Genomic DNA, 24,873 nt, shown 5'->3' on the forward strand with positions numbered 1-24,873 from the left:
ATACTGGGGAAGTTCAATCAATCTACAGAGGAGATTGCTTACAAAATCACTCATGTGACCAGTTCTAGAATATAGCTGAAGTGTGTGGGACCCTTAAACAGTAGGAATAACAGGGGATATTGAATGTACACAGAGAAGGGCAGCATGAGTGGTCACAAGTTTGTTTAATACATGGGAGAGTGTCACAGAGATACTGAAGGAACTGAACTGGAAGACTCTTGAAGATAGACATAAACTACATCAAGAAAGTCTATTAACAAAGTTTCAAGAACCACTTTTAAACGATTACTCTAGAAAAACACTACAACCCACTACATATTGCTCGCATAGGGATTATGAGGATAAGATTAGAATAATTACTGCATGCACAGAGGCATTCAAACAGTCATTCTTCCGTGCGCCTTATGTGAATGGAACAGGAAGAAAGCCTAATAACTGGTAAAATGGGACACACCCTTTGCTATGCACCTAATGGTGGTTTGCAGAGTATAGACGTAGATCTATAGCATAGCCCAAGATCTAGATTAGATTGAAATGTGATACAACGAAAAACCAGCCAAAGTTTTAAATTTCACTTTTTTTAATTCCATTACTTCATAATACATATACATTTTTGACATGGTTTTTGCACTTTCAGAAATACCATTTTCACTATTTGTTAGGATGATTTGAAAATGGGTGCTGGTCCAAAACTAGTCATCAAGAGAATAAAAAAAATTGCAACTTTTGTTGGTTTTTCAATGTAATGGTTAACAGAAGTTGGTGATCAACAATTATTCCAGCATGTTGGAAGTTTGTGGAATGTGATAGTTTGGTTGTGAGTTGGCAAGCCGAAGAATTTGATGTACTGCTCTGTAATGCAGCCAAAGGTCTAGTTCAACAAGTAATTCGAATTATTCCACATCCCTCAAATCTTTCCTTCATGACTGGATTATAGAACACACTATGTGGTGGTTCGAGAAAAAGAAGGAAAAAAAAAAAACTAACATTGTCACTCTGTAAAGTGTAGAAAGGTGAGAAGTATTAGCATAATTGAAGATGTGAGGGTGGGTCATGACTCATTTAAAATAATATCAACCACGAAAAGAAAGGTTCCAGGGTTGAATGTCAGTTCAGCATACAGGTTTAATCTGCCACTAAGTTTCAGAGATAGAATACTCCCAGCATTCTCAGATTTCTACAAATGACTGGATAGTTCAAGGCACGAATAAAAAACAAACAGCTAATAATGAAAATTATGGCATTCCAGAAGTAAATTCATGGTATGATGAAAAAATGAGCCTAGACGTGACAAGACAATATAAATTATCAATGAAAGTTGGAGGGAAAGTAATAGAAAAGTAACTTCTTAAATCATTTACAGAAAGTCTGCAGGGGAAAATTTTACCTGTTTTACTTTAGAAGAAACAAATGAACAGGAGCAGCTATTAACCTATCAGCCTCCCAAACATAATGCACACAATATTCACTAATATTAAAAAGGGCCCACACAACAGTTTGTAGCGGGAGAGAGGGTGGGTCCATAAAAAGTTTCAGTTCCAACCACGTTAAAAAAAATACCTTGGTAATACCAACTTGTTAATCATATTCTTGAAGGAAAAACACCTGACTACACTATATTTTTTCCTCTCCCTGAGACCTACAGTTGTGTGGGGAGGGGGGGGGAGGCTCTTGACCCCTGGGTATGGGCACGCTATTACTAATAATATCCCTTCCAACCATTTTACAATGGTTTTACACAGATATTAGACAGCCAGAAAGACTTCTTTGGTTTATAAAGTTTCCAACATTAAAAGATACTATTTCTGATACACTGGATTGTGAAATTCAAATTTATTGACCCAAATTCACTCACAGTACTGCTAGTTGTGTGTTAAACAAATTAAAACAACAGGGCTGAGAGCTGGGTAGACTGTTATTTTCAGTTAAATAAGTCATTGGGATATGGATGCCTCTGGTCTGCTCTCTCTTGATTTGTACATGCATGATGTGATTTGTACATGCATGATGTCACACATACTATATAATCACTTCGCACGTCAAAGGTAACATCCCATATTGGTAGTACACACCCCGGTCATCTAATTTCTTCTCTTTGAATGAGTCAATAGCATAAACGTAAATTTCAAGTACAATGGTTTTCAATGAAGATTCAAAGAGGCAGAGAATAAAACTAAAAATCAATATTCAGTAAATAGTGCCCTTTCACATAATGATTAGTCAAATTACTACATAGTAGAACTAGTCAACATATACTTACTTTGCTAGGCGAATGACATGATTCAAGAACAGCTCTGACTTTGTTGGAACGTGCTGCATCATACTGGTGCTGCAGCTGTTACATTCTCCAAGATAGTAGACTTCATCACAACCAATATGAAGATACTCTGCATCAGGGTGCAGCGCTAAGATTTCATCAATCATCGATGTCAGCAAGGGAAATGTATCATTGTGACAAGAACAGATTACCTAAAATTACACACGACTTTTTTTAGCTTATGTTTAAAATACATGTACAAATAACCCACGAGTTATTATGATGTACCTGTGGATATCTCTGAACTTCCCGTAAATATGAAAATTTCTCAAGTTTTAGGATGAATTCCATATGTCCAAAAGTTTGAATTAATGGTATTACTTTCAGTTCGTTTTCTTTTGCTATCTCTAATATCTTCTGCACATCTGATTTTGTATATGCATTGTATGCTGCGACGTCTTTCAACAGATGCCCACTGTATGGAAACATGTCTTCATACTCTATCAGAAGACCAGTCGCTCCCAAATCACGTAAGATTTTAAATAATTCACTAAAATAGGTAACTTTTGGCGGTGCACCTTTTAAATCTAAATGAATATAACGGTATCCAGGGAAAAGCTTTTTGTTTGACTTACGTACATTTCTTGAATCACTTTTCTCAGAGAGATAATCATCAGCTCCTGGAGCCATCATTCTCCTTCCAATCTTATCTTCATCAATCATATTTTTGTGAATACCATTAAAATGATACAGGTCGTTAGCCCTGCGTCTAACGTCCTCTACCTTCTGTACCAAAGCCGAAGCATCATTTTGCTGTATGGGTTCATTTATATAATGTAAGCTGTATCCTTCGTCATCTTTCAGTCTCTGAGAATCATGCAGAGTGTCCGCCAATGATATTTTATATAAAATCAGTAAGGTAACTAACATAAGCAACGTTGCGACCATAAGTTGAGTCTTACCCTTTAGTCTAAGCATTTCCACGGTCAACTACCTCAACCTCCCACTCGCCTGTACGAACACTCGCCCTCTCATTTAGTAATTCGGTGACTTAACATAGCAAAAAAAAACATTTACACACGGATAATAACAGTCCCAAAAGAATTATGACATGTTTTCTTTAGGATCTACTGCCAAACAACCACTTAGCTTACAACTGTTATCAGCAGACGAAAATGGCGCATTTCATCTGTCAACTGTTCTGTGAATTTCGGTCCACCTTTCAGTGAGTGAAACATAAAATGTTCACTCACCTTAAAGATTCAGAAAAATTGTGTAAAGAATGAATTTGCTAATAAATTTTAATAAACTCTTCGGCCGTTCTACAACTATATGCAAACTGCTTCATCAAGTTCATGCAGGTTCTACGCTATGGTTGATGTGGTAACCCTGTATATTATCACATTGGATATAAGTAACAGCTGTTTACGTCAACAATAACGTTTACTGTAGCTCGTGTGGCAACGATAGTATCTAGCGGGCTGAACGAAGAGCGCGGATGACAGACTGCTAGTTTGGACCTATGAAATAAGACGAAATGGATGTGATACTTGGAGGAATAGAAGGGTAAGTGATGAAACTTCCACATCCACACTTTCCGTTTCAATACTGCCGCAAAAAAAATAGAATTTGCTGCACCCCATGTGCTTCACTTTACTCTTTCTGGTAAATTTTAGACCGCTGTACCTTGCATTTGTATTATATGCATCGTGTCTTAAGTTTCCTGCACCTTTTATGTAGTCAATCACAGCAGCCGTCATTCAATATGTTCGTGGTTACATGCGAGGAAGGATTTGAAACCACGGCATCTGTTCAGAAAGGCGTTCGCAAATCGGTCGTTAAATGATAAATTTGGTTGTTGACTCTACTGCTCAATGTTTGAATAGTATCCTCCTACAGTTGTGCATATTTTTCCATATTGTTATGTAGCCTACTTAAGGATATATGTAACACTGGGAGATATAAGTTGACATTATGATGCGAGCTTTTCTAGCAGTTATTATGTATGCAGTATGCTTGTGTGTGCAACTTACTCGTAATATTTATTCTGTCTAAGTCAAGCAGAAATACTTGGGTGTTTTGGCTGGCTATGGCAAAAGAATGTAATTACTCTACACTAGCCTGTCGCAGTGTAATGTTCCACGATTAAGAGGCGTGGGGAATAAAGTTATTTGATACGCGAGAACTTTCGTAATCGGTCTTGTCGTTACAGTCCTTTCCTGGCTGATTTTTTTTGTGTTAGATATTGCCTTCTTAGCCATATGAGAAGTAGTAAGTAATAATGGACGCCATTCATCATAGTCTTGCAGCATTTCGATAGTACTAATATTAATTAAACACTGCATACTTACTACTTATCATTCTGAAATTGTCAAAAATCGAACCATATGAATTTAAGACCACTGTCAAACAGCGCTCACGACTTCGTCGCTTATGACACTTGGAGGCAGACAACTTCAACTGCAGAGCATTTTGCTTGTGCAGAGCATTTTGGCCGTTGACTGATGGTAGGTAGATAGTTCACAGAAAGCAGTATTACACGTAAAACGATATAAAGAACCCCATTAAATGTGCAGCATTTCGCACAACCATCGACTCCAGGAGACTTAGCAGATGTAAACAATTGTGGATATCGTATGCGAACGAAGTAATGTTCGCTAAACCCCAGCTTTTCGAAATACCGATCTCCTCTGATGAAAAAAAGCAATTTATCAGCCCGCCTTAGCTGCTTCTTACGATAGCCCTTAAATATAACGACTGATTGAGCTGTTGCAGGCGCACTGCTGTTGTCTCCTGACAACTTGTGATCTATGAATGAATTTAAAAGATTTAATCATACAATCGTTTAGTTTTTAACATCTGGACAGATGAGCTGTCTCGAAAATGCATTGAACATAATGATTATGTTCGTAACTGTTGCTCAGCAGCTGCGGTGTGCGTTCTTTTCACAAAATAAAATCCAGTCGTCAGCTGCGCGTATAATTTTACATCCAACTTCAGCAGATTAATCTGTCATTTTAATAGGATGAGCATTATCTTGTGTATAACCAGAAGTCCGTTACGTTTATTGTAGGTCCTAGACGCGTCAGTTTTGTAGCACTTTATTTTCATGCTGACTTTATGTGATAATATGGTACTAAATGTTTTCAGATTATTCTTTAATGGCAGTTCTAATAATGACCCTAGCCAAATAACGAGTGAACGCACTATGCCAGTAAGAACCACCTTAAGGACTGTGCTTTTTTTCTGTATTACTTTCTCTTATTCGGCAATATTTGTTTCTATCATTCAGAGGAAAGCAACGAAAACAAACATGTGTAACAAGACAGGAATTGTCGCGACTGAGAAGAAACACTTATAGGTCAATGGCATTACTGAATGTCCATTCTGTTCGCAACTTATTGCATAAATTCGATGCGCTTAAAGCGCTGCAAAGTCGCAGTACCTTAATCTTTACCATTTTGTTGATAATGAAGATACTTTGTTGATTTTTGGAAGTGGACAAGGAGCAGGTAAGAGTCGGATCAATACTATAATAATAATAATAATAATAGTATGAGGACCGATGTGTCTTAAAAAAAGTTTGTTGCGATCTACATATACGTACATCCTCTGTAAGCTACCAAACGTTGCTTGCCGGAGGGTATTATGTATCACTGCTAATCATTCCCGTCCTTGTCTCACCTGCTATTGCTGCGAGAGAAAAACTGCTGTCCGTGTACGTCCATACCAGCTCTGATTTTTTTTTTTATCTTGTACCCGCAGTCATTGCGCGAGATGTATGTCGGTGGCGGTATAATCGTCCTGCAGTCTTCGTAAATGTCAGTTTTCTGAACTTTCTCAATAGTGTTTCGCGAATAGAAAGTCCTCTTTATTCCACGGATTCCCTTTTATTTTGACGGAACATTTCCGTAGTACTGACGTGTTGATCGAAGCTACCGGTAACAAATCCAGCAGCACGCCTCTGAATTGCCACGGTGTCTTCCTTTAATCCAACCTGGCGGGGATCCCAAACATTCGAGCAGTACTTACTTCAGGAATGTATCGCACGAGTGTTCTATACTCGGTCTTCTTTATACAATATCCGGTCACATTAATGTCACCATCTTGCAGAACCGTTGCTAGACGTTCAGGAAGAGAGTCAGTTAGATTCTGGACGATACCATCAGAGATGTGGACCCATGCCGATTACAGTGCCGTGGCCAGCTGCGCTAGTTGTCTCGGTTGAGGATCCATGACGCGTAAAGCCCGGTCGAGGAAGTTCCACATATTCTGGATTGGATTTAAATCCGGGGAGTCTGGTGCCCACTATGTATGGAAATAGTCCTATAGAATAATTAAATAGTATTATAACAAAAAGTAGATGAAGATGAATGTTGGGAGTACGATAAAATCACCCTGGCGCTCCTCGAACCACGCACGTATGCTGCGAAATGACACTTTGCATTGTCCTGCTGGAAGATGCCATCGTGCCGAGGAAAAACAAACTGCATGTGGGATTGAACTTGGTCCCCAAGGAAATATGCATACTCGTATTGGTCCATTGTGCCTTCAAGAATGACGAAATTACACAGGGAATGCCACGAAAAAATTGCTCAGACCATAACTTTCCTACATGATTGCAGGGTGTTTGGTTTCATACGCTTCACGCCGTACACGCCAACGGCCATTTGCTCGTTGGAGCATAAAACGTGAGTCATCTGAAAAAGTCACCTGCCGCCCAGTTGCGGTACTATCGTGCAAGTTCCAACCTTCATCGCCAATGACGGCGGTCAGCATGGGTAGATGAACCAGCCTTCTGCTGCAAAGGCCCATACGCAGCAGCCTTCGCCGTACGGTTGTCGAGGAGATCCTGTTGGTAGGCCCGTGGTTCATTTGGGATGTCAGTTGCTCAACAGTTGCACGTCCATCCGCCCGTGCACATCTCCAATAGCCGTCATTCACGCCTGTCATCAATAGCCCTCGGTGCATCACACTTGTCTCGGCGCCGAGTTTGGATAGCACCATTTTGCCATGCACGGTGTACTTTAACCACGGTGGCACGTGAACGGTTTACAAACTTAGCCGTTTCGGAAATGCTTCCACCCTTGGCGCAAAAGCCAATGATTATCCCCTTTTGGACGTCAGATAAATCGCTGCTCTGCAGCATTACAACGACTGCACTGCCCTCCTCCCTCCCCTTCCCCCTCCCTCGCTCCCTCATGCTTTATATACCTTCCACTGCTAGTGCTGCCACCTGCCTTCTGTGAGCAGTTATTGCACGTTTAATCGGACATTGGCGATAGTCACATTAATGTTACTAGACTGTGTAGGTGAGCTATACTTCCCTAGAATTCTCCGAATAAAATGCCTTTGCTGCAACCGACCGTACGCGCCTGCTCCATATCTACATCTACATTCATACTCCGCAAGCCACCGAACGATGTGTGGCGGAGGGCATTTTACGTGCCGCTGTCATTGCCTCCCTTTCCTGTTCCAGTCGCGTATGGTTCGCGGGAAGAACGACTGCCGGAAAGCCTCCGTGCGCGCTCGAATCTCTCTAATTTTATATTCGTGATCTCCTCGGGAGGTATAAATAGGGGAAGCAATATATTCGATACCTCATCCAGAAACGCGCCCTCTCGAAACCTGGACAGCTAGCTACACAGCGATGCAGAGCGCCTCTCTTGCAGAGTCTGCCACTTGAGTTTGCTAAACATCTCCGTAACGCTATCACGCTTACCAAATAACCCTGTGACGAAACGCGCCGCTCTTCTTTGGATCTTTCTATCTCCCCTGTCAACCCGACCTGGTACGGATCCCACACTGATGAGCAATACTCAAGTATAGGTCGAACGAGTGTTTTGTAAGCCACCTCCTTTGTTGATGGACTACATTTTCTAAGGACTCTCCCAATGAACCTCAACCTGGCACCCGCCTTACCAACAATTAATTTTATATGATCATTCCACTTCAAATCGTTCCGTACGCATACTCCCAGATATTTTACAGAAGTAACTGCTACCAGTGTTTGTTCCGCTATCATATAATCATACAATAAAGGATCCTTCTTTCTATGTATTCGCAATACATTACATTTGTCTATGTTAAGGGACAGTTGCCACTCCCTGCACCAAGTGCCTATCTGCTGCAGATCTTCCTGCATTTCACTGCAATTTTCTAATGCTGCAACTTCTCTGTATACTACAGTATCATCCGCGAAAAGCCGCATGGAACGTTCGACGCGCTCCCATAACACTCCCCTGTGGCACGCTTTGCTACGTTACGCCTAGATATGTAATAGACGTCATTGTGTCAAGCAGCGTACCACTCATACTGTGAGTATTCGATAGCTATATTTTCTACAAAAAGTTGCGACTTGTTTGTTAGAACGAAACTTGCAGTATGTATGAAATGACATAGGACGTGCGAAACCAATTCGCGCTTTTCTCGTATGATATCCTGGAAGCCATGGATCAAGACAATCAGATAAAGGCGGTATTTCCTCATTTCCAAAATGAATGTGACTCAGTACAACACCAAAAATTACAAACGACAGTACAGTCACGTCGGACGTCAAACAAAATTTGTGTTGGATTGAAGATATCTCGTTAAAGAGGACACAACATGGTTTCTTGGATGGAGAGATGGAGAGACAGCGACAGATGTAGTAGTAGTTTCAGATGTGACCCAGGGAAGTATGTTGGGACGCTTGATGTTTATGTTGTGTGTTAATGGACTGGCAAACAACATTATTAGTAACCTCAGACGTCTTGCAGATAATACAGTACCTCAAATTCAGTAATGTCGGAAGAAAGCTGCACAAACGTTCAGTCATATCTTCATAAAATTTCAAAGTTGTGCAAAGACTGGAAACTTGCTTAAAATGAACAGAAATGTAAAGCTGTCCAAGTCACAAAACCGGAAACTGTACATCATATATGTGTACACATTCAATGTGTCACCATTGAAAACAGTCTATTAATACAAATACTTGGATATTGTTGGGATATGAAGTGGAATAATCACATAAGATCTGTCTTAGATAAAGTAAGTGGTTGACATTACGTTACATTAGTTGTATTCCATGGGTCCCATCAGAGAGTGGCCTCGTATATGTGGAAATAAGTTGAAGGTGTACCTTTAATTTAATGCATTGTAGTGGAACGCCATTACACTTCTGCATTACAGTGCTAATTGTTACTAAATTATACTAAACATTAAATTTAGGGTTTCCGATAAAGATAGTCTTCAATAGAGTAGGAGTTGCCAACAAACGTTCATTAATTTAGTCTTATACACCACTACATTTTGTACATGACTTAATATTCTCTGGTAGGCTGTTGGATACATAATGTGAACCCATGTATCAGACTCCTTTCTCTAGTTTCAATTACTTGGTTAGATGCGTATTTCATAGATCGTTTGAATGATTCTTTCATCAAAATGATTTGGAATGAGTCAGTTTACAAGATATGTAAACTTGATTAGTGTTAACATTAATTAACACATCATTATTTTTTTCCTACTCACGCAACTACACTTAAAAACTAGTTTAATTTTTGTTTACGGGTTATCAGTTTTTAAATAGAAACTCGTCCACGTACAACCTGTCAGCAAATGATGAAAGATTTTTGCTGCTGCATACTGAACTGAGCCACTGACGGCTTTGATAATGGGCAATGAAGGTCAATTTTCCCTCTAGGTTTGTAGGTATGGATCTCACTGTTCTCCTAAAAAATTGTAATGGATTATTTATGACGAAATTCATTACTGAATCTATATATTGTGATGGCGCTGTTAAAATGTCTAGCTGCCTGTAGATGTAACGTCCATGGGTGAACACCACATATTATTCTTACTGCTTGCTTTTGCCCAAATAATAATTCTTTCCGAGTGGTGAGCTATCCCAGAAAATTTTTCTGTAAGACATTATCGAGTGCAAATATGCAAAATGTGTCAGAAGGTTCATCGTTTGTTTCCAAGATTAGCAATTACACAAAGAGAAAAGTAGCAGAACTTAACTGTTTGAGAAGTTTAGTAGTATGCTTCTTGCAATTCAAGTTGACGGAAGTATGTACACCCAAAAATTTGGAGCATTCTACTCTATTTGTTGTTCAGGACTGAATATAGTGAGTTTTTTGAAAGTTTAGGGGTAGTCCATTTTCTACGGAAGACATCATTTACAATATCTTCTGTTGGTTTATTTCTAAAGGGATTTATTACAACACTCATATCGTCTGCAAAAGGTACCAATTACCAATTCTCCTTGTTGAATGTTAAGTGGAAGGTCACTCACATATATGAAAAATAGGAGTGGACCCAAAATTGAACCCTCTGGACTCCCTTTGTGATTTCTCTGCATTCACTAAACTTTTCTGCCTTCCAATTGTGTTTGACTCATTCAGCACAAGTTTTCGTATTCTGTTTATCAAGTATGATTCAGACAAGCTGTGTATAAATTCAATAAAACTTCTTTTCTGAGAGAGTAATGTGATCTGTGCAATTAAATGCCTCGCAGAGATCACAAAAAATTCCTACTGTCGATACTTTGTTATTTAAAGCTTGTACTGTTTCACGAATAAGAGGCATATAAATGAAATTTTGTCGGTTGGGGCAGTTGCCTGGAAGAGAGAGAAAATCAGGACATTCTCCCCTTGAAAGTTAAGGGGGGGAGGGGGGGCCATCAGAAGCTATTTGACACTGGATTGATACTTAAAAACTCAAAAAAGTGCAGTATTTTAGACAAAAAAGTTTTAAATTTAGTGATACATGTAGTATTCATAGCATTTTCTAAATAGGTTCATTTATATAACAGTTATCATGAAACTACAAACTCTATAAGTCTTTGTCCACACACAGCTGCTAACCAAATACTTTTAAAATTGTAGTTTTAATTTGTTGACAGTTACTTTTTCGCCGGTTTAAATATAATCTATTTTCTAAATAGGTTCATTTATATAACAGTTATCATGAAACTACAAACTCTATAAGTCTTTGTCCACACACAGCTGCTAACCAAATACTTTTAAAATTGTAGTTTTAATTTGTTGACAGTTACTTTTTCGCCGGTTTAAATATAATCTGTTAAGTATTTAATAGACATTTAAATATTTTTCAATTTTTTTTACTTTCAGTACAATTTACAACGATACTTATTTTGAAACAAACATAGTAAGAATAAAAATTCAGTGTCCACATCAATTGTATTAGCAATTATAGACTAATAGCTTCAAAAAAGGACAATGATATAATGAGAATGATATTCCACAATCACAGTAACTTGGAAGCTTAGTTAATGTGCATAAAACAGCAGTTTTTAATGTAATATTGTATTTGTTTCACACAACTAATGGTTAAAATGTGACATAGAAGACCTTTTTACAAAAAATTATCATTTATATTGTTCATTTTAGGTATCTTCTCTCACAGTGTGTGATTGAGCACACTTCATGCCTATTATCATCTGATATGCACTTTTTTCAGTTTTTAAATTGTAAAGGCAATCTAAGTATGTGAATGCTAGCTACTCGATCTTTTGGCATCACAGAAGAACAACTGGCTTTATACATTGAAGCACCAAAGAAACTGTACGTATTCAAATACACAGACGTGTGTAACCAGGCAGGATAGGACGCTGCGGTCGGCAACACATATATGACAAAACAAGCGTCTGGCGCAGTTCTTAGATCGGTTATTGCTGCTGCAATGACAGGTTAACAAGATTTAAGTGATTTTGAACGTGGTGTTGTAGTCGGCGATCGAGCGATGGGACACAGCACCTCCTAGGTAGCGATGAAGTGGGGATTTTCCCGTACGACCATTTCACGAGTACACCATGAATATCAGCAGTCCCGTAAAACATCAAATCTCCGACATCGCTGCGGACGGAAAAAGATCCAACAAGAACGGGGCCAACAACGACTGAAGAGAATCGTTCAACGTAACAGAACCGCAGCCCTTCCGTAAATTGCTGCAGATTTCGGTGCTGGGTCATCAACAAATGCCAGTGTGCGAACCATTCAACGAAACATCATCGAAATGGGCTTTCGGAGCCGAAGGCGCATGTGTGTACCCTTGATGACTACACGACACAAAGCATTACGCCTCGCGTGGGCCCGTCAAAACTGACATTGGACTGTTATAACTGGAAACATGTTGCTCGGTCGGACGAGTCTCATTTCAAATTGTATCGAGCGAGTGGAAGTGTACAGATATGGGGACAACCTCATGAATCCATGGACCCTGCATGTCAGCAGGGGCTGTTCAAGCTGGTCGAGGCTCTGTAATGGTGTGATTTCGACAAAATGTGGTTCATTCAAGACGGAGCTCGACCCCATCGGAGCAGGAGTGTGTTTGATGTCCTGGAGGAGCACTTCGGGGACCCCATTCTGGCTCTAGTGTACCCAGAGGCCACTGGCATGGGCCTCGATTGGCCGCCATATTCTCGGAATCTGAGTACATGCGACTCCTTTTTTCTGGGGCTACAAGGTGTACAGAAGTAACCCCAAAACCATTGCTGAGCGGAAAACAGCCATTCAGAAGGCCATCGACTGCATCGATGCTCCGGCACTTCAGCGTATGGTGCAGAATTTCGCTATTCGTCTGCGCCACATCATCGCCAATGATGGCAGGCATGTCGAACATGTCATAACATAGATCCGAATATCCGTAGTGTCGTTTACATGTTAAATAAATTGTGTGCACGCCGTAGTTTGTAACTAATTTACTTTTTTTCATATAGCTCAATAATCATCACCCTGAAAATAGGAATTATAGGGTCGACTAAGGAAAAAAATATTAGTAAGTCAGTGAGTTTACTTGGAACGATCATATAGACAATGCTGTGAGGAAAACAAACCAAAAACTGCATTTTACTGGCAGAACACTTAAAAGACGTAATCGGTCTAGTAACAAGACTGTTTACACTATGCTTGTCGTCTGCTATGGTATTGCTGTGCGGTGTAGAGTAATTACTAGGCAAGCTTGACGGAGGACATCGAAAAAGTACAAAGAAGGGCAGCTCGTAATTATTATTGCGAAATACTGGAAAGACTGTCTCGGACATGATACACTAATTGGGGTGGCAATCATTAAAACAAAGGTATTCTTCTTTGCAGCGAGATCTTTTCAGGAAATTTCAATCAAAAACTTTCTCCTCTAGATGCGAAAATATGTTATTGACGCCGACCTACGTAGGGAGAAATGATCATCGTAATAAAATAAGAGAAATCAGAGCTCGTATGGAAATAATTACACGTACATTTTTTTTTCCAATGCGCTGTTGGAAAGTGGATTGGTAGAGAAATATTCTGAAGGTGGTTCGATGGATCTTCTGCCAAGCACTTAAGTGTGATTTACTGGGTAATCATATAAATGTACGTCATTCCTTACCTTTAGGAAAGAAGATTTCTATTTTGCGAGGCATTAAAAGTTACATAGGATGAGTCCCGACATGTTACCCTATGAATTGGAGTTGTCAGACGAGTACCTATTTGCTAGCTCCCTCTTCACAAACAGATTGTGCTTGAGCTACACCAACTATTAAAATTGCCTAGCTATGCAATTTTGTGTAATACAAGCGTTGTTAGTAGTATATTGTATTATTTCGCAAGGAACAACGATGTGAGGCTGCAAAAACAGAAGTGCGCCACTTTTCCCCCTTTATTTTAAGTTTTTCGGGCGGTACTGTGCTCATACCAATCCAGAAGTTGTATACCGTCAGATGCTAATATTGTTATTAAATTGTGAGAAAGGGAGGAGATTTTGAGAGTTTTAGAAGGAGCATTAGACAATAATTGACTTAAACAGGGAAAAGGAATACAGCAGAAGACTGATGGGTAGCTTCGAAAGACGGAATTGTGAAGGCATCAAAAGATCGAATAGGCAAACAGACATGGCACTATTGAAACATTTGGATAGCACACGCGATAATGAATTTAACAGACGAAAGGGGAAAATATAGAAATGCAAAAAATGGAGCAGGCAGTGGGGAATATACACCGAGGCGACAAATGTTATTGTGTGCCTTCTAATATCGTGTCGGACCTCCTTTTGCCCGCTTTAGTGTAGGAGCTTGACGTGGCATGAACTCAAGTCCTTCGAAGTCCCCTACGGAAATATTGAGCCATGCTGCCTCCATAGCCGTCTATAACTGCGAAAGTGTTGCTGGTGCAGGATTTTGTGCACGAACTGACCTCTCGATTATGCACCATAAATATTCAATGAAATTCAAGTCGAGCGATCTGAGTGGCCAAATCATTCGTTCGAATTCTCCAGCACGTTCTTCAAACCAGTCGCAAGCGACTGTGGACCGTCATCCATAACAATTCCATCGTTGTTTGGGAAGATTAAGTCCATGAATGACTGAAAATGGTCTTTAAACATCCGAACATAACCATTCTCAGTCAATGATCGATTCAGTTGGACCAGAGGACCAAATCCATTCCATGTTACCACAGCCGACCCCATTATGGAGCCACCACCAACTTGCACAGTGCCTTTTTTACAACTTGGGCCCATTGGTTTGTGGGATGCGCATCGCACTCGAACCCTACCATCAGTTTTTACCAACCGGTAACGGGACTCGTCTGACCAGGCCATGCTTTTCCAGTCGTCTACGGTCCAGCCGTATGATCACGAGCCCAGGACAAGCGCTGCAGGCGATGTCGTGTTCTTAGCAAAGGCACTCGCGTCTGTCTTCTGGTGCCATAGCCCATTAACGCCAACAGATACGTCCGTCGGACGTCCCACACTGATTTCTGCGGTTATTTAACGCAGTTTTGCTTGTCTCTTAGCACTGGAAACTCTACGACCAAACGCCGCTGCTCTCGGTCATTAAGTGAAGGCCATCGGCCAATGCGTTGTCTGTGGTAACAGGTAATGCCTGAAATTTGGTATTCTCGGCACACTCCTGATACTGTAGATCTCGGAATGTTGAATCCCCTGGCGATTACCGAAATGGAATGTCCCATGCGTCCAGCTCCCACTACCATTCCACGTTCAAAGTGTGCAAATTCCGCCGTGCAGCCATATCTTTTCAAACGGATCACCTGAGTAAAAATGACAGCTCAGCTAATGCACTGCCCTTTAATACCTCGTTTTCGCGATGATACCGCCATCTGTATATGTGCATATGGCTATCCAATGACTTTTGTCACCTCAGTGTAAGGAAACAACACGCCCTTGCTCTTCCTCTGAAGCCTCCTTTTCTGTGTTTTCAATACTACAGTGCAGTGGATGGCGGGCGCTCTATCGTCGCGTAGGTGTGTGCCCATGTCCCTCTAGCGACCGTTATAGGTACCACACATTTTTCCACAGGCAATGGCACTGCGGTCGCTTTAGCGCCTTTCATTTTACAACCTTCGTTTCGTTTTGGATGGACTGATACAACTTGTACAGAATACCCAGGCAACAGTTATAAGAAGTTTTTCTTCAGGCGATTGTCAGCAGCGGATATGTTATAGGAAACTCATGGCACTTGGCTGCATTAGAACAATTTATTAATTTCCTACCGATTTCGGTCAACGCACGTCATCTGACACCTGGATCAGCGTTAAAAAACAGAAATGATTACAAAACCTCAGTGTACGAAACGTCATAAAGACACGAAAATACAAAACGTAACTTACGAAAATTAGCCAGTTTAAGTTACATGTCGATCATGTTGCACCATAATATCGCATTAGCTGTCAGGGTCATGAACAGTAGTACAATAGAACAGTAATTTTCCATCAGCATCATGCAGACACATTAGGAAGCTGGACATATGTATTCTGGACATAGCATGAGCAGCCAAAGTACTTGTAGCCCCAAAGACAACACTACAAAGATGTGCACTCGATGTAAATCATCACACACAAAGATAATTTTAAGTTAAAAAAAAAGAAACATAATTACAACTATTACAGTGCAGCCATAAGCACAAAATCACAAGCATCATTCATCGGGTTTTTGTACAATTAATGTATATGCACGTCACAATGTAGTATCTGTTTAATAGGCATTACATGACGATAATGTAATCTGTGACAAAAAAACTTTAAACGATAATTAGGGGAACGGCGGGCCAGTGGGTAGTTTGGGCCAGTTGGTATTTCCGATATTCACTACTAGGTAGCAGCACGATACACAGTGTAATCTTTGCCGCCAGCGCCATTTCGACATGTGCTGATAGTTTGTTTGATTCCCAGCGTCGAATCATCTATGAGTGATTATTGTTTGTTTGTACTCCTACAAGTTGTTGCCTCGAATATTTTTTAACATCACGCTGCATCATTACGGGTAAGAATATACTTACGAAACTAGAGCTGTTATTGAGTTTACTCTATTAATATAAGACCGTGACAATGGCATTTCGTTCACTCTAACAATGTTTTGCTTACTACCATGTGTTCATAGCTGTGTGAGTCGGGTAGTATGGGCCATGCTGCATTTGGGTGATATGGGCCACGGAACCCATTTCCTTTTTTTTAGGATACTATGCTAACATTTAATGAAAAAACGCTCAGCTTGCTTCCCAGGCAGAATGTACAATCACTTCTGAAGGGACCACCACTTCCTCCAATGCACTACACACAAGTGAAAATTCTGGTTCTGCAAGTGTTTTAAAAGAGGTGTCGCCTTTGCCCTCCTGCAGCGGAAAGAGGTTGACATGTCGGAAAAGAAAGGCAGAGAGAAGCGAAATATTGACATCAACTCCAATAAAAAATATGCTGACAGACAAGAAAAATTCAGAAGAGTAAAAGGAAAAAGCACAACAGAAGAGCGGGCCTGAGTGGCGTACGGTTCTAGGCGCTACAGTCTGGAGCCGAGCGACCGCTACGGTCGCAGGTTCGAATCCTGCCTCGGGCATGGATGTGTGTGATGTCCTTAGGTTAGTTAGGTTTAATTAGTTCTAAGTTCTAGGCGACTGATGACCTCAGAATTTAAGTCGCATAGTGCTCAGAGCCATTTGAACCACAACAGAAGAAGAGACAAATGAAATTTTCAAAACAAGAACAAACGATGATCAATAATAAGAAGAAAAATGAACAGATTAAAATTTTTCGTAATGACAGTCCTACACCAAGCATTTCTCAAGATGATGTAGATGTAAAATGTATTGTGTGTGGTGAATGCTGAGTAAAACTGGATTCAGTGCAACAAGTATGAAGGGTGGGCACATGAGCTCTGTGCGAATAATATGTGTATAGTATTCAACAATAAAACTTTTATTCAAAGCAATGTTTTTAATTTATGTACATAATCATACTGGTGTGGCCCATGCTACCCGACAAATTTTAAAATGCCCAAAATGCAAGATTAATTCGAAATACACTTTGTGTTACGTTCCCTTCATATATTGCTAAAGATATTTTTATCACGTAGAGGAAATAAGCTGAAAATATGTTTTTTTCGCTCGTAACTGAGTTAAGCTAAAAATATATTTTGTAATTTACATGTTTCCTTAAATGGCCCATAATACCCGCCGTTCCCTTAAAAGGAAACTGCCGAATTCCGGGTACAATGCATAATTCAGTATATAACATGTCCCAACAGACAGGGACTCGGGAACAAATTATTGTTATTAAGGTTTCCAGTATACTACTGAGAAACTACGTCATCATGGATATAAGAAAAACTAGATAGTTTGAGATTTTGCGTACTGTCCAATCTCTTTCTAAATTAGTAGAGTTTTTTTGTAAGTAATCAGCGAGACAGTTTTCCTATGTTGTTATTCAAATCTCTTTGTTGCCGCGCGGGATAGGCCGAGCGGTCTACGGCGCTGCAGTCATGGACTGTGCGGCTAGTCCCGGCGGAGGTTCGAGTCCTCCCTCGGGCATGGGTGTGTGTGTGTTTGTCCTTAGGATAGTTTAGGTTAATTAGTGTGTAAGCTTAGGGACTGATGACCTTAGCAGTTAAGTCCCATAAGATTTCAACACATTTGATTTGATTTGATTTCTCTTTGTTATTCTGACCAGGTCTTTAACGAGTTATAGAAGAGAGACTGCATTTACATTTATAATATTTGAGTGAAAGTGAAACTGGGAGAGATCGAGACTAATTTTAACTGTATTTTATGTCATCTTTCGTTTTAAACAGAGATTAGACGTTGCCCCTAGGGAAATAAATGTCTTTCATCCCTGTTGCTTTGAACATACCGAGTAAAGAAATGCGCTGTTCAAACCATCCTGCTGGACATGAGTGTTTTACTCTTCTGCGTTGTCGCACGAGAAATGTATTTATTGCTTATTGTATTTTTGCTCTTGCTACGAACATCAACAGTTGATTGATTTGTTAACGAATTATTTCTACAGTTGAAACTTCCTGGCAGATCAAAACTGTGTGCGGAACTGGGACTCGAATCTGGCGTTCCACGGCCAAGTGCTCTACCAACTAAGCTCACAACCAGCTCTCACAGGAGTTTGTAGTTATGCCAGTTTCATTTCTGCTAACCCTTCCGTACTTTTGTCTTTCTTCAGTTTGAAACTTCAGTTCCCTCTCAAGCTTTATTCTGTGCTCATTAGACTCTTGATTCCATTCAGCAGGTCCTATGATCCTTTACCACTTCCGCTGAGACCGAGCGAGGTGGCGCAGTGGTTAGACACTGGACTCGCATTCGGGAGGACGACGGTTCAATCCCGCGTCCGGCCATCCTGATTTAGGTTTTCCGTGATTTCCCTAAATCATTCCAGGCAAATGGCGGGATGGTTCCTCTGAAAGGGCACGGCCGACTTCCTTCCCTAATCCGATGAGACCGATGACCACGCTGTCTGGTCTCCTTCCCCAAACAACCAACCAACCAACTTCCGCTGAGGATAGTAAAGTCATCAGCGAATCTTATCACTGATATCCTTTCACAAAAGATTTTGATGCCACTCCTGATTATTTTCGTCGTTGCCTTTTCGATGTATAGATCGAACAGTAGGGGCGAAAAGCTGCAACCCTGTCTTACATACTGTTTAATCCTAGCACTTCGTTCATGATCTTCCATTCTTTTGTATGGTTATTAGCTATTTAACATGTTTTTATTTTACCCGTCTTACCGTTATCTTACACTTATTTTTCTGAAAACTTCGAACATGTTCCACAATTTTACTTTGTCGAACGCTTTTTCAAGACGACAAATCCGTTTTAATCTGTATGCTCGTATTAATAAAATTCATCGTATGTTCCACATCTCCACCAAAACCACTGAATAGATTTCAACTAAACTTGTCACAAATATCACTTTTCTATATAACACCCCTGTGGCAGAGAGTGGGGGTGAAAAAGGGTCACGCAAAAGCGTAGGTCAGGAACACCTGCAATAATGGCATGCAGACACGGGCGAAGCCGCGGGTAAAAAGACTGGTTTTTCTTAACCCCCGTACTTCAAGTATCAAACACAACGTCTGAACTACCTCTCTGATACCTTTACATGTCTCAGAAGTCTGCAACTCTTAAATAATTATAGGTGTATTAAAAATAATGCCCCGGATACACTCCAGAAAAACGATGGAATATTCGATCCTCCGGGAAAACTTCAAGAAACACTAGCAATGTTGCTTACTGGATAATACAGAGTAATCTAAAAGTTAACTCAGGCAAGTATTAGTGAAAAGTGTTTCGACGATAACCTCAGTAATGTATTATATAGGCTTCTGAAAATCACCATATCCTTTGCAATAGTTTTGACAACTGTTACAAGGCAGTTAATCTTTTTCAAAATTAAACTCAATCAAGTGATTCTTAAATTAGTAACAGTTTCATCAGAAGTAATCATGAATATTATTTAAAATTATTAAAGTAATTCTTAAATTAGCAACAGTTTCATCAAAAGTAACCATGAATATCATGTAAGTGTCACTTTACTAGATTACTGACTATACCTTGCTCGTCTGCAGCAACTCAAGGCTGTAGCAAGGTCACGAAAGTTTAACAGACACGTATTGCCACTCGAGAGGTAAGAGTTAAAAATGCGGGAAAGTGCGCATAGGACTAATGCACCGACGATTCTGTAGAACCCTACTTATATGGGGATATGAAATGGAATGATCACAAAGGTTCAGTCGTGGTTAAAGCAGGTGGTAGACCTCGGTTTATTGGTAGATTACTGGGGAAGTGCAATCAGTGTACAAAAGAGATTGGTTACATATCACTCATGCGACCCATCCTAGAATATTGCTGAAGTGTGTGGGACCCGTACCATATAGAACTAACGGGAGATATTGAACGTAGACAGAGAAGGACAGCACGAATGGTCACAGGTTTGTTTAATCCGTGGGAGTGTGTCATAAAGATATTGAACGAACTGAAATGGAAGACTGTTGAAGACAGACGTAAACTGTCCCGAGAAAGTCTTTTAACAAAGTTTCAAGAACTAGCTTTAATTGATTGTTCTAGGGATATGCTACAACCCCATACGTATCGCACACACAGGGATCGAGAGGATAAGATTCTGATGCACAGTGGCATTCAATCTTTCTTCCCACGCTTCGTACGTGAATAGAAGAGGAAAACACCCTAATAACTGGTACAATGGGACGTATCCTCTTCCATGCACATCACGTTGCTTTGCAGAGTATAGATGTAGATGTATATAGATAGTTCATCCATACCGGGAATCGAGAATTTCGACGATTTTTGACTGCTATCGATTCGATACTGGCAGGATATCAAAATATGACATAAATTTCAGAATCTTTTGATCGCATTGACGTAGAAGCTTAAATTTTTTGCACTGCTAGGGGCCGTCAATTTTAGTTGGTGACATAAATTTCACCTTTATACGTCCAGTCGAATCACACGACAAAAAAACACTACTCGTATAATGTAATGACAAACTAAAAATATGCGGATTTATTCTTTTACTTGTGTTATATAACCTCGATTCTTGCCAAATATCATGATTCTTGGTGAAAGTGATGAACCCTATGGGTTTTGATGCATGATTTTGCGAGTATCAAAATATGTGACATAAATGGCCATATCTTTTGAGGGGATTGACTTTGAACCTTAGCGTTTCGACACCGCCAAGGGGCCATATGTCACTAAATTTCAGCTTGAGACATCCACCAGTTCCTGAGAAAAAGGAGACCTAACAGACGAACGGACAGATAGATAACTTTTTTTCGTTTGCTTGTGCCGTTTTTCCCGCGTATACGGAGGGCCGGCATGGTTAATCGAATGTGGCAATGTTAGTTGAAGGGGTGGCCGGATGCCCTTCCTGCCGCCACCCCGTACCTCCCGGGAAGGAATAGGTGTACCCCAACCGTCTGTGACTAGTGTAACCCATGGAATAGTGCGAAAGTGTTCAGATGTCTGTGAGCCGTGTAACTGAGGCAGGACGTGGGGACCAGCCCGATATTCACCTAGGGGGATGTGGAAAACCGATCCGAAGCCGGCGCGCCTACCCGAGTCCAGGAAGCAGCGGGTTAGCGCGCTCGGCTAACCTGGCGGGTGACGGACAGTCAGATAACAAATGACAAAAAATATATTTTCGTGTATTATAAACACAAATTAGCAAATATCGGATGTTTTGCTTCACTTTTACTGTTACACAGTGCTTCATGCCTAATTTCACGATTCTATGACAACGGGAAGTATCGTATAGTTTTTGGTGAGTGAGTTTGCGAGTATCAAAATATGACATAAATGGACGTGTCTTTTGATTGAATTGAAGTAGAAACTTAATATTTGTTACTGCGCCAACATAGTTACAAGGGTCGTTCAGTTAGTAATGGTACACTTTTTTTTTTTTTTTGGAAACTGGTTATTTTTATTCAGAATTCTAATACATCATATTATTCCCCACTCTTTTGGCTACAAAAACTCCAATTTAGAACATTATCTCCGTTCAATGTGGCGGCCTTACGCCATCTTGCTGGGAGTGCCTGTATGCCCGCATTGTAATACTCTACTGGTCGACGTCGGAGCCAACGTCTTGCTGCATCAATAACCTCCCCATCAGCCACGTACTGACCGCCCCGGTAGCTGAGTGGTCAGCGCGACAGAATGTCATTCCTAAGGGGCCGCCGGCACGGTAGCTCAGCGTGTTCGGTCAGAGGGTTAGCTGCCCTCTGTAACAAAAAAAACTGAGTCAACGGCTCAACACTGAACTTGAACGGGTGTCCTGCGACATCCGCACCGAGCAAATACAACGAACAAAATCGAACAAAAAAAGTGAGAGAAAAAGGGCCCGGGTTCGATTCCCGGCTGGGCCGGACATTTTCTCCGCTCAGGGACTGGGTGTTGTGTTGTCCTAATCATCATCATTTCATCCTCATCGACGCACAAGTCGCCAAAGTGGCGTCAAATCGAAAGACTTGCACCCGACAAACGGTCTACCCGACGGCAGGCCCTAGTCACACGAAATCCACGTACTGCTTCTCGCGGAGAGCATCCTTAATTCGGCCAAACAGATGGAAATCAGAAGATGGGAGATCCGGTCTGTAAGGTGGATGAGGAAGAACAGTCCAGTGAAGTTCTGTGATCTGCTCTTGGGTGGGCAGACTTTTGTGAGACCTTGCTTTGTCACGGAGAAGGGGAAGTTAGTTCGCATCTTTGTAGCGACGAACACGCTGAAGTCACTTCGTCAGTTTCCTGAGGACAGCACAATAAACTTTATAAAGTTGATAGTTGCACTATCAGAAGACCGTGGCTATGACTTAACCGGCTGCGGGTGCAGATTTGAACTTCTTCTTCGGAAGAGCGGTGGTGCGGCGCCACTCCATAGATTGCCTTTTTGTTTCCGGCTCGAAGTGATGAACCCTGTTTCATCGCCTGTGACGATGTGCGACAAAAAATTGTCGGGACAAAAAATTGTCACCATCACGCGCAAGGAATTCCGCAGAGGTCTTCTGCTAGGCGGCGAGGAACCCAACGGGCACATATCTTTGAGTACCCCAACTGGTGGACGATTGTGTCAGCACTACCAACAGAGCTTCCAGTTGAGCAGTGAGGTGTTTGATTCTGATCCTTCGATCACCTCAAATGAGAGTGTCCACACGTTATAACATTGCAGGAGTCTGAGCTCTGTACGGCCGACCGGCACGCGGGAGGGCAGACGAGTTTGCGCAACCTTGCTGCGATAATGACAGATCTTCGCTCAACGACTCATCGTGCTTTTGTTCACTGCCAGGTCTCTGTAGATATATTGAAGTGCCTCTGAATATCAATAATGCTCTGGTTTTCCGCCAAAAGAAAATCAGTGACTGCTCTCCGCTTTGATCGCACCATCGTTACAGACGCCATTTTGAAGACTACGCATAGTGCCTGAAACGAGAATATTTCATTATATCACACAACAAATGCCACATTTTTTCAACCGAAGATGGCCGAGAAAAAATTTTCACCCCCCTGTGTAATTAGGTGCTTCACGGGAGACTCTGTTTAGTTTGATAGACTTTTAACCAGACGATAATTTTGCCCGTGATAGCATTCACAGAATTCGCGAATGTCTCGAGTGTTGCGTAAGAATGACATTCTTACGTTATAATCCATTGCAAGACATGAGCGATAAGAAAGGAGTGTGGGAATCGTAAGACGAAAGCCCGAAAGACTGTCTACGACGACTCAGAAGCCCGTATCTGGAGTACTTGTGACATGCCTGCTAAGTGGCAGATAAGACGCAGTCAAGTGCCTGTGGTGCGTTCGAAAGACGCGGTTAAGGTACGGCGTTGGCAGGAATACGTTCCTTTCGACCACCAAAATTTGATCAGTCTACCACAAAACTCGTCAAACTATTTTTCCGGCCGTACAAAAACAACCTTAGAGATCGTTGGCTCTAAATAGCTTTCTTTCCAACACTAAGCAAATGACAAATGGTCTCGTTTGAATAAATATTGTGTAGGTTTTTTAATTATTCCGTACATTTCAGCCTTTGCGTTTTATCGAGCGAGACGTTCGAATGTTAAGACGCTGGGCTCGCATTCTCAAATCTCCATTCGGCCATCCGGATTTATGTTCTCCGAGGTTTCCTTTTGGAGCGAATGGCGGGATGGTTCCTGTGAAAACGAGTCTGTCGATTACATTCTCCATTATTACCAAATCCGAGCTGTTGCTCCGTTTCTAACAATCATGTCTCTCCCTCTCTCTCTTCGCGTTTTCCACAGGAACATTTTTATTCGTTACAGAATTCTCATACACTCCTAAAAGTGTTTTTCCATGATTCCGCTAAACCTCTCGTTTAGTCAATTTTAGCATTACGTGTCTGATCACAGATAATACTTGGCTTTATCACCTATAAAATTTAATTCTTGCGGTCTGACACGTCCTGAAACTGACCGACTCAGTTGTATAAAAAATAGCAATTTTAGAGTCTTGTCTCCCTTCCCACTTACCTGGACAAATTTCTGCAGACGTCAATGAAACACAGTATGGAAAAAAAATTAAGATTACCCAAAGCAAACAACAATATGCCCTGCCGGAATTCCTGTTACATTTTACATTTAATATTTATTGGGAATGATCCCATGCGAACAGTCCCGCATGGCTTGGAAAGAACACAAGCTACCCCTGTCTACTAAAGGGGTAAAAAAACGAATTCATTCAATTTCAGTATCTCCAAATTCCATCTGTCGCAACGTCGTGAGGCAATTCTTAAGCTCTTCCATTATGACGTTCCTGGAGGAAAACAGTTCAAGAGAAAACATTGGTGTGAAACACAGACAACT

General features: G+C 40.9%; 2 protein-coding genes across 2 annotated transcripts in view; one reads left to right on the forward strand and one right to left on the reverse strand.

Moving 5' to 3' along the window:
• LOC126475209 (hexosaminidase D-like) overlaps positions 1-3,450 on the reverse strand; it is a 181,904-nt gene extending 178,454 nt beyond the window's left edge. Inside the window, exons 1-2 of the mRNA XM_050102865.1 lie at positions 2,546-3,450; positions 2,261-2,469 (exon numbers count right to left, since the gene is read on the reverse strand). Coding sequence (XP_049958822.1) covers positions 2,261-2,469; positions 2,546-3,235 — 899 coding nt within the window. The 5' untranslated portion in view covers positions 3,236-3,450. The remainder of the gene's footprint in view (positions 1-2,260; positions 2,470-2,545) is intronic.
• A 225-nt stretch (positions 3,451-3,675) lies between these two features.
• LOC126475210 (N-acetyl-D-glucosamine kinase) overlaps positions 3,676-24,873 on the forward strand; it is a 185,853-nt gene continuing 164,655 nt past the window's right edge. The window contains exon 1 of the mRNA XM_050102866.1: positions 3,676-3,823. Coding sequence (XP_049958823.1) covers positions 3,795-3,823 — 29 coding nt within the window. The 5' untranslated portion in view covers positions 3,676-3,794. The remainder of the gene's footprint in view (positions 3,824-24,873) is intronic.

The sequence above is a fragment of the Schistocerca serialis genome, chromosome 4, assembly GCF_023864345.2.
Source record: "Schistocerca serialis cubense isolate TAMUIC-IGC-003099 chromosome 4, iqSchSeri2.2, whole genome shotgun sequence".
In the NCBI taxonomy this organism is placed as follows: domain Eukaryota; kingdom Metazoa; phylum Arthropoda; class Insecta; order Orthoptera; family Acrididae; genus Schistocerca; species Schistocerca serialis.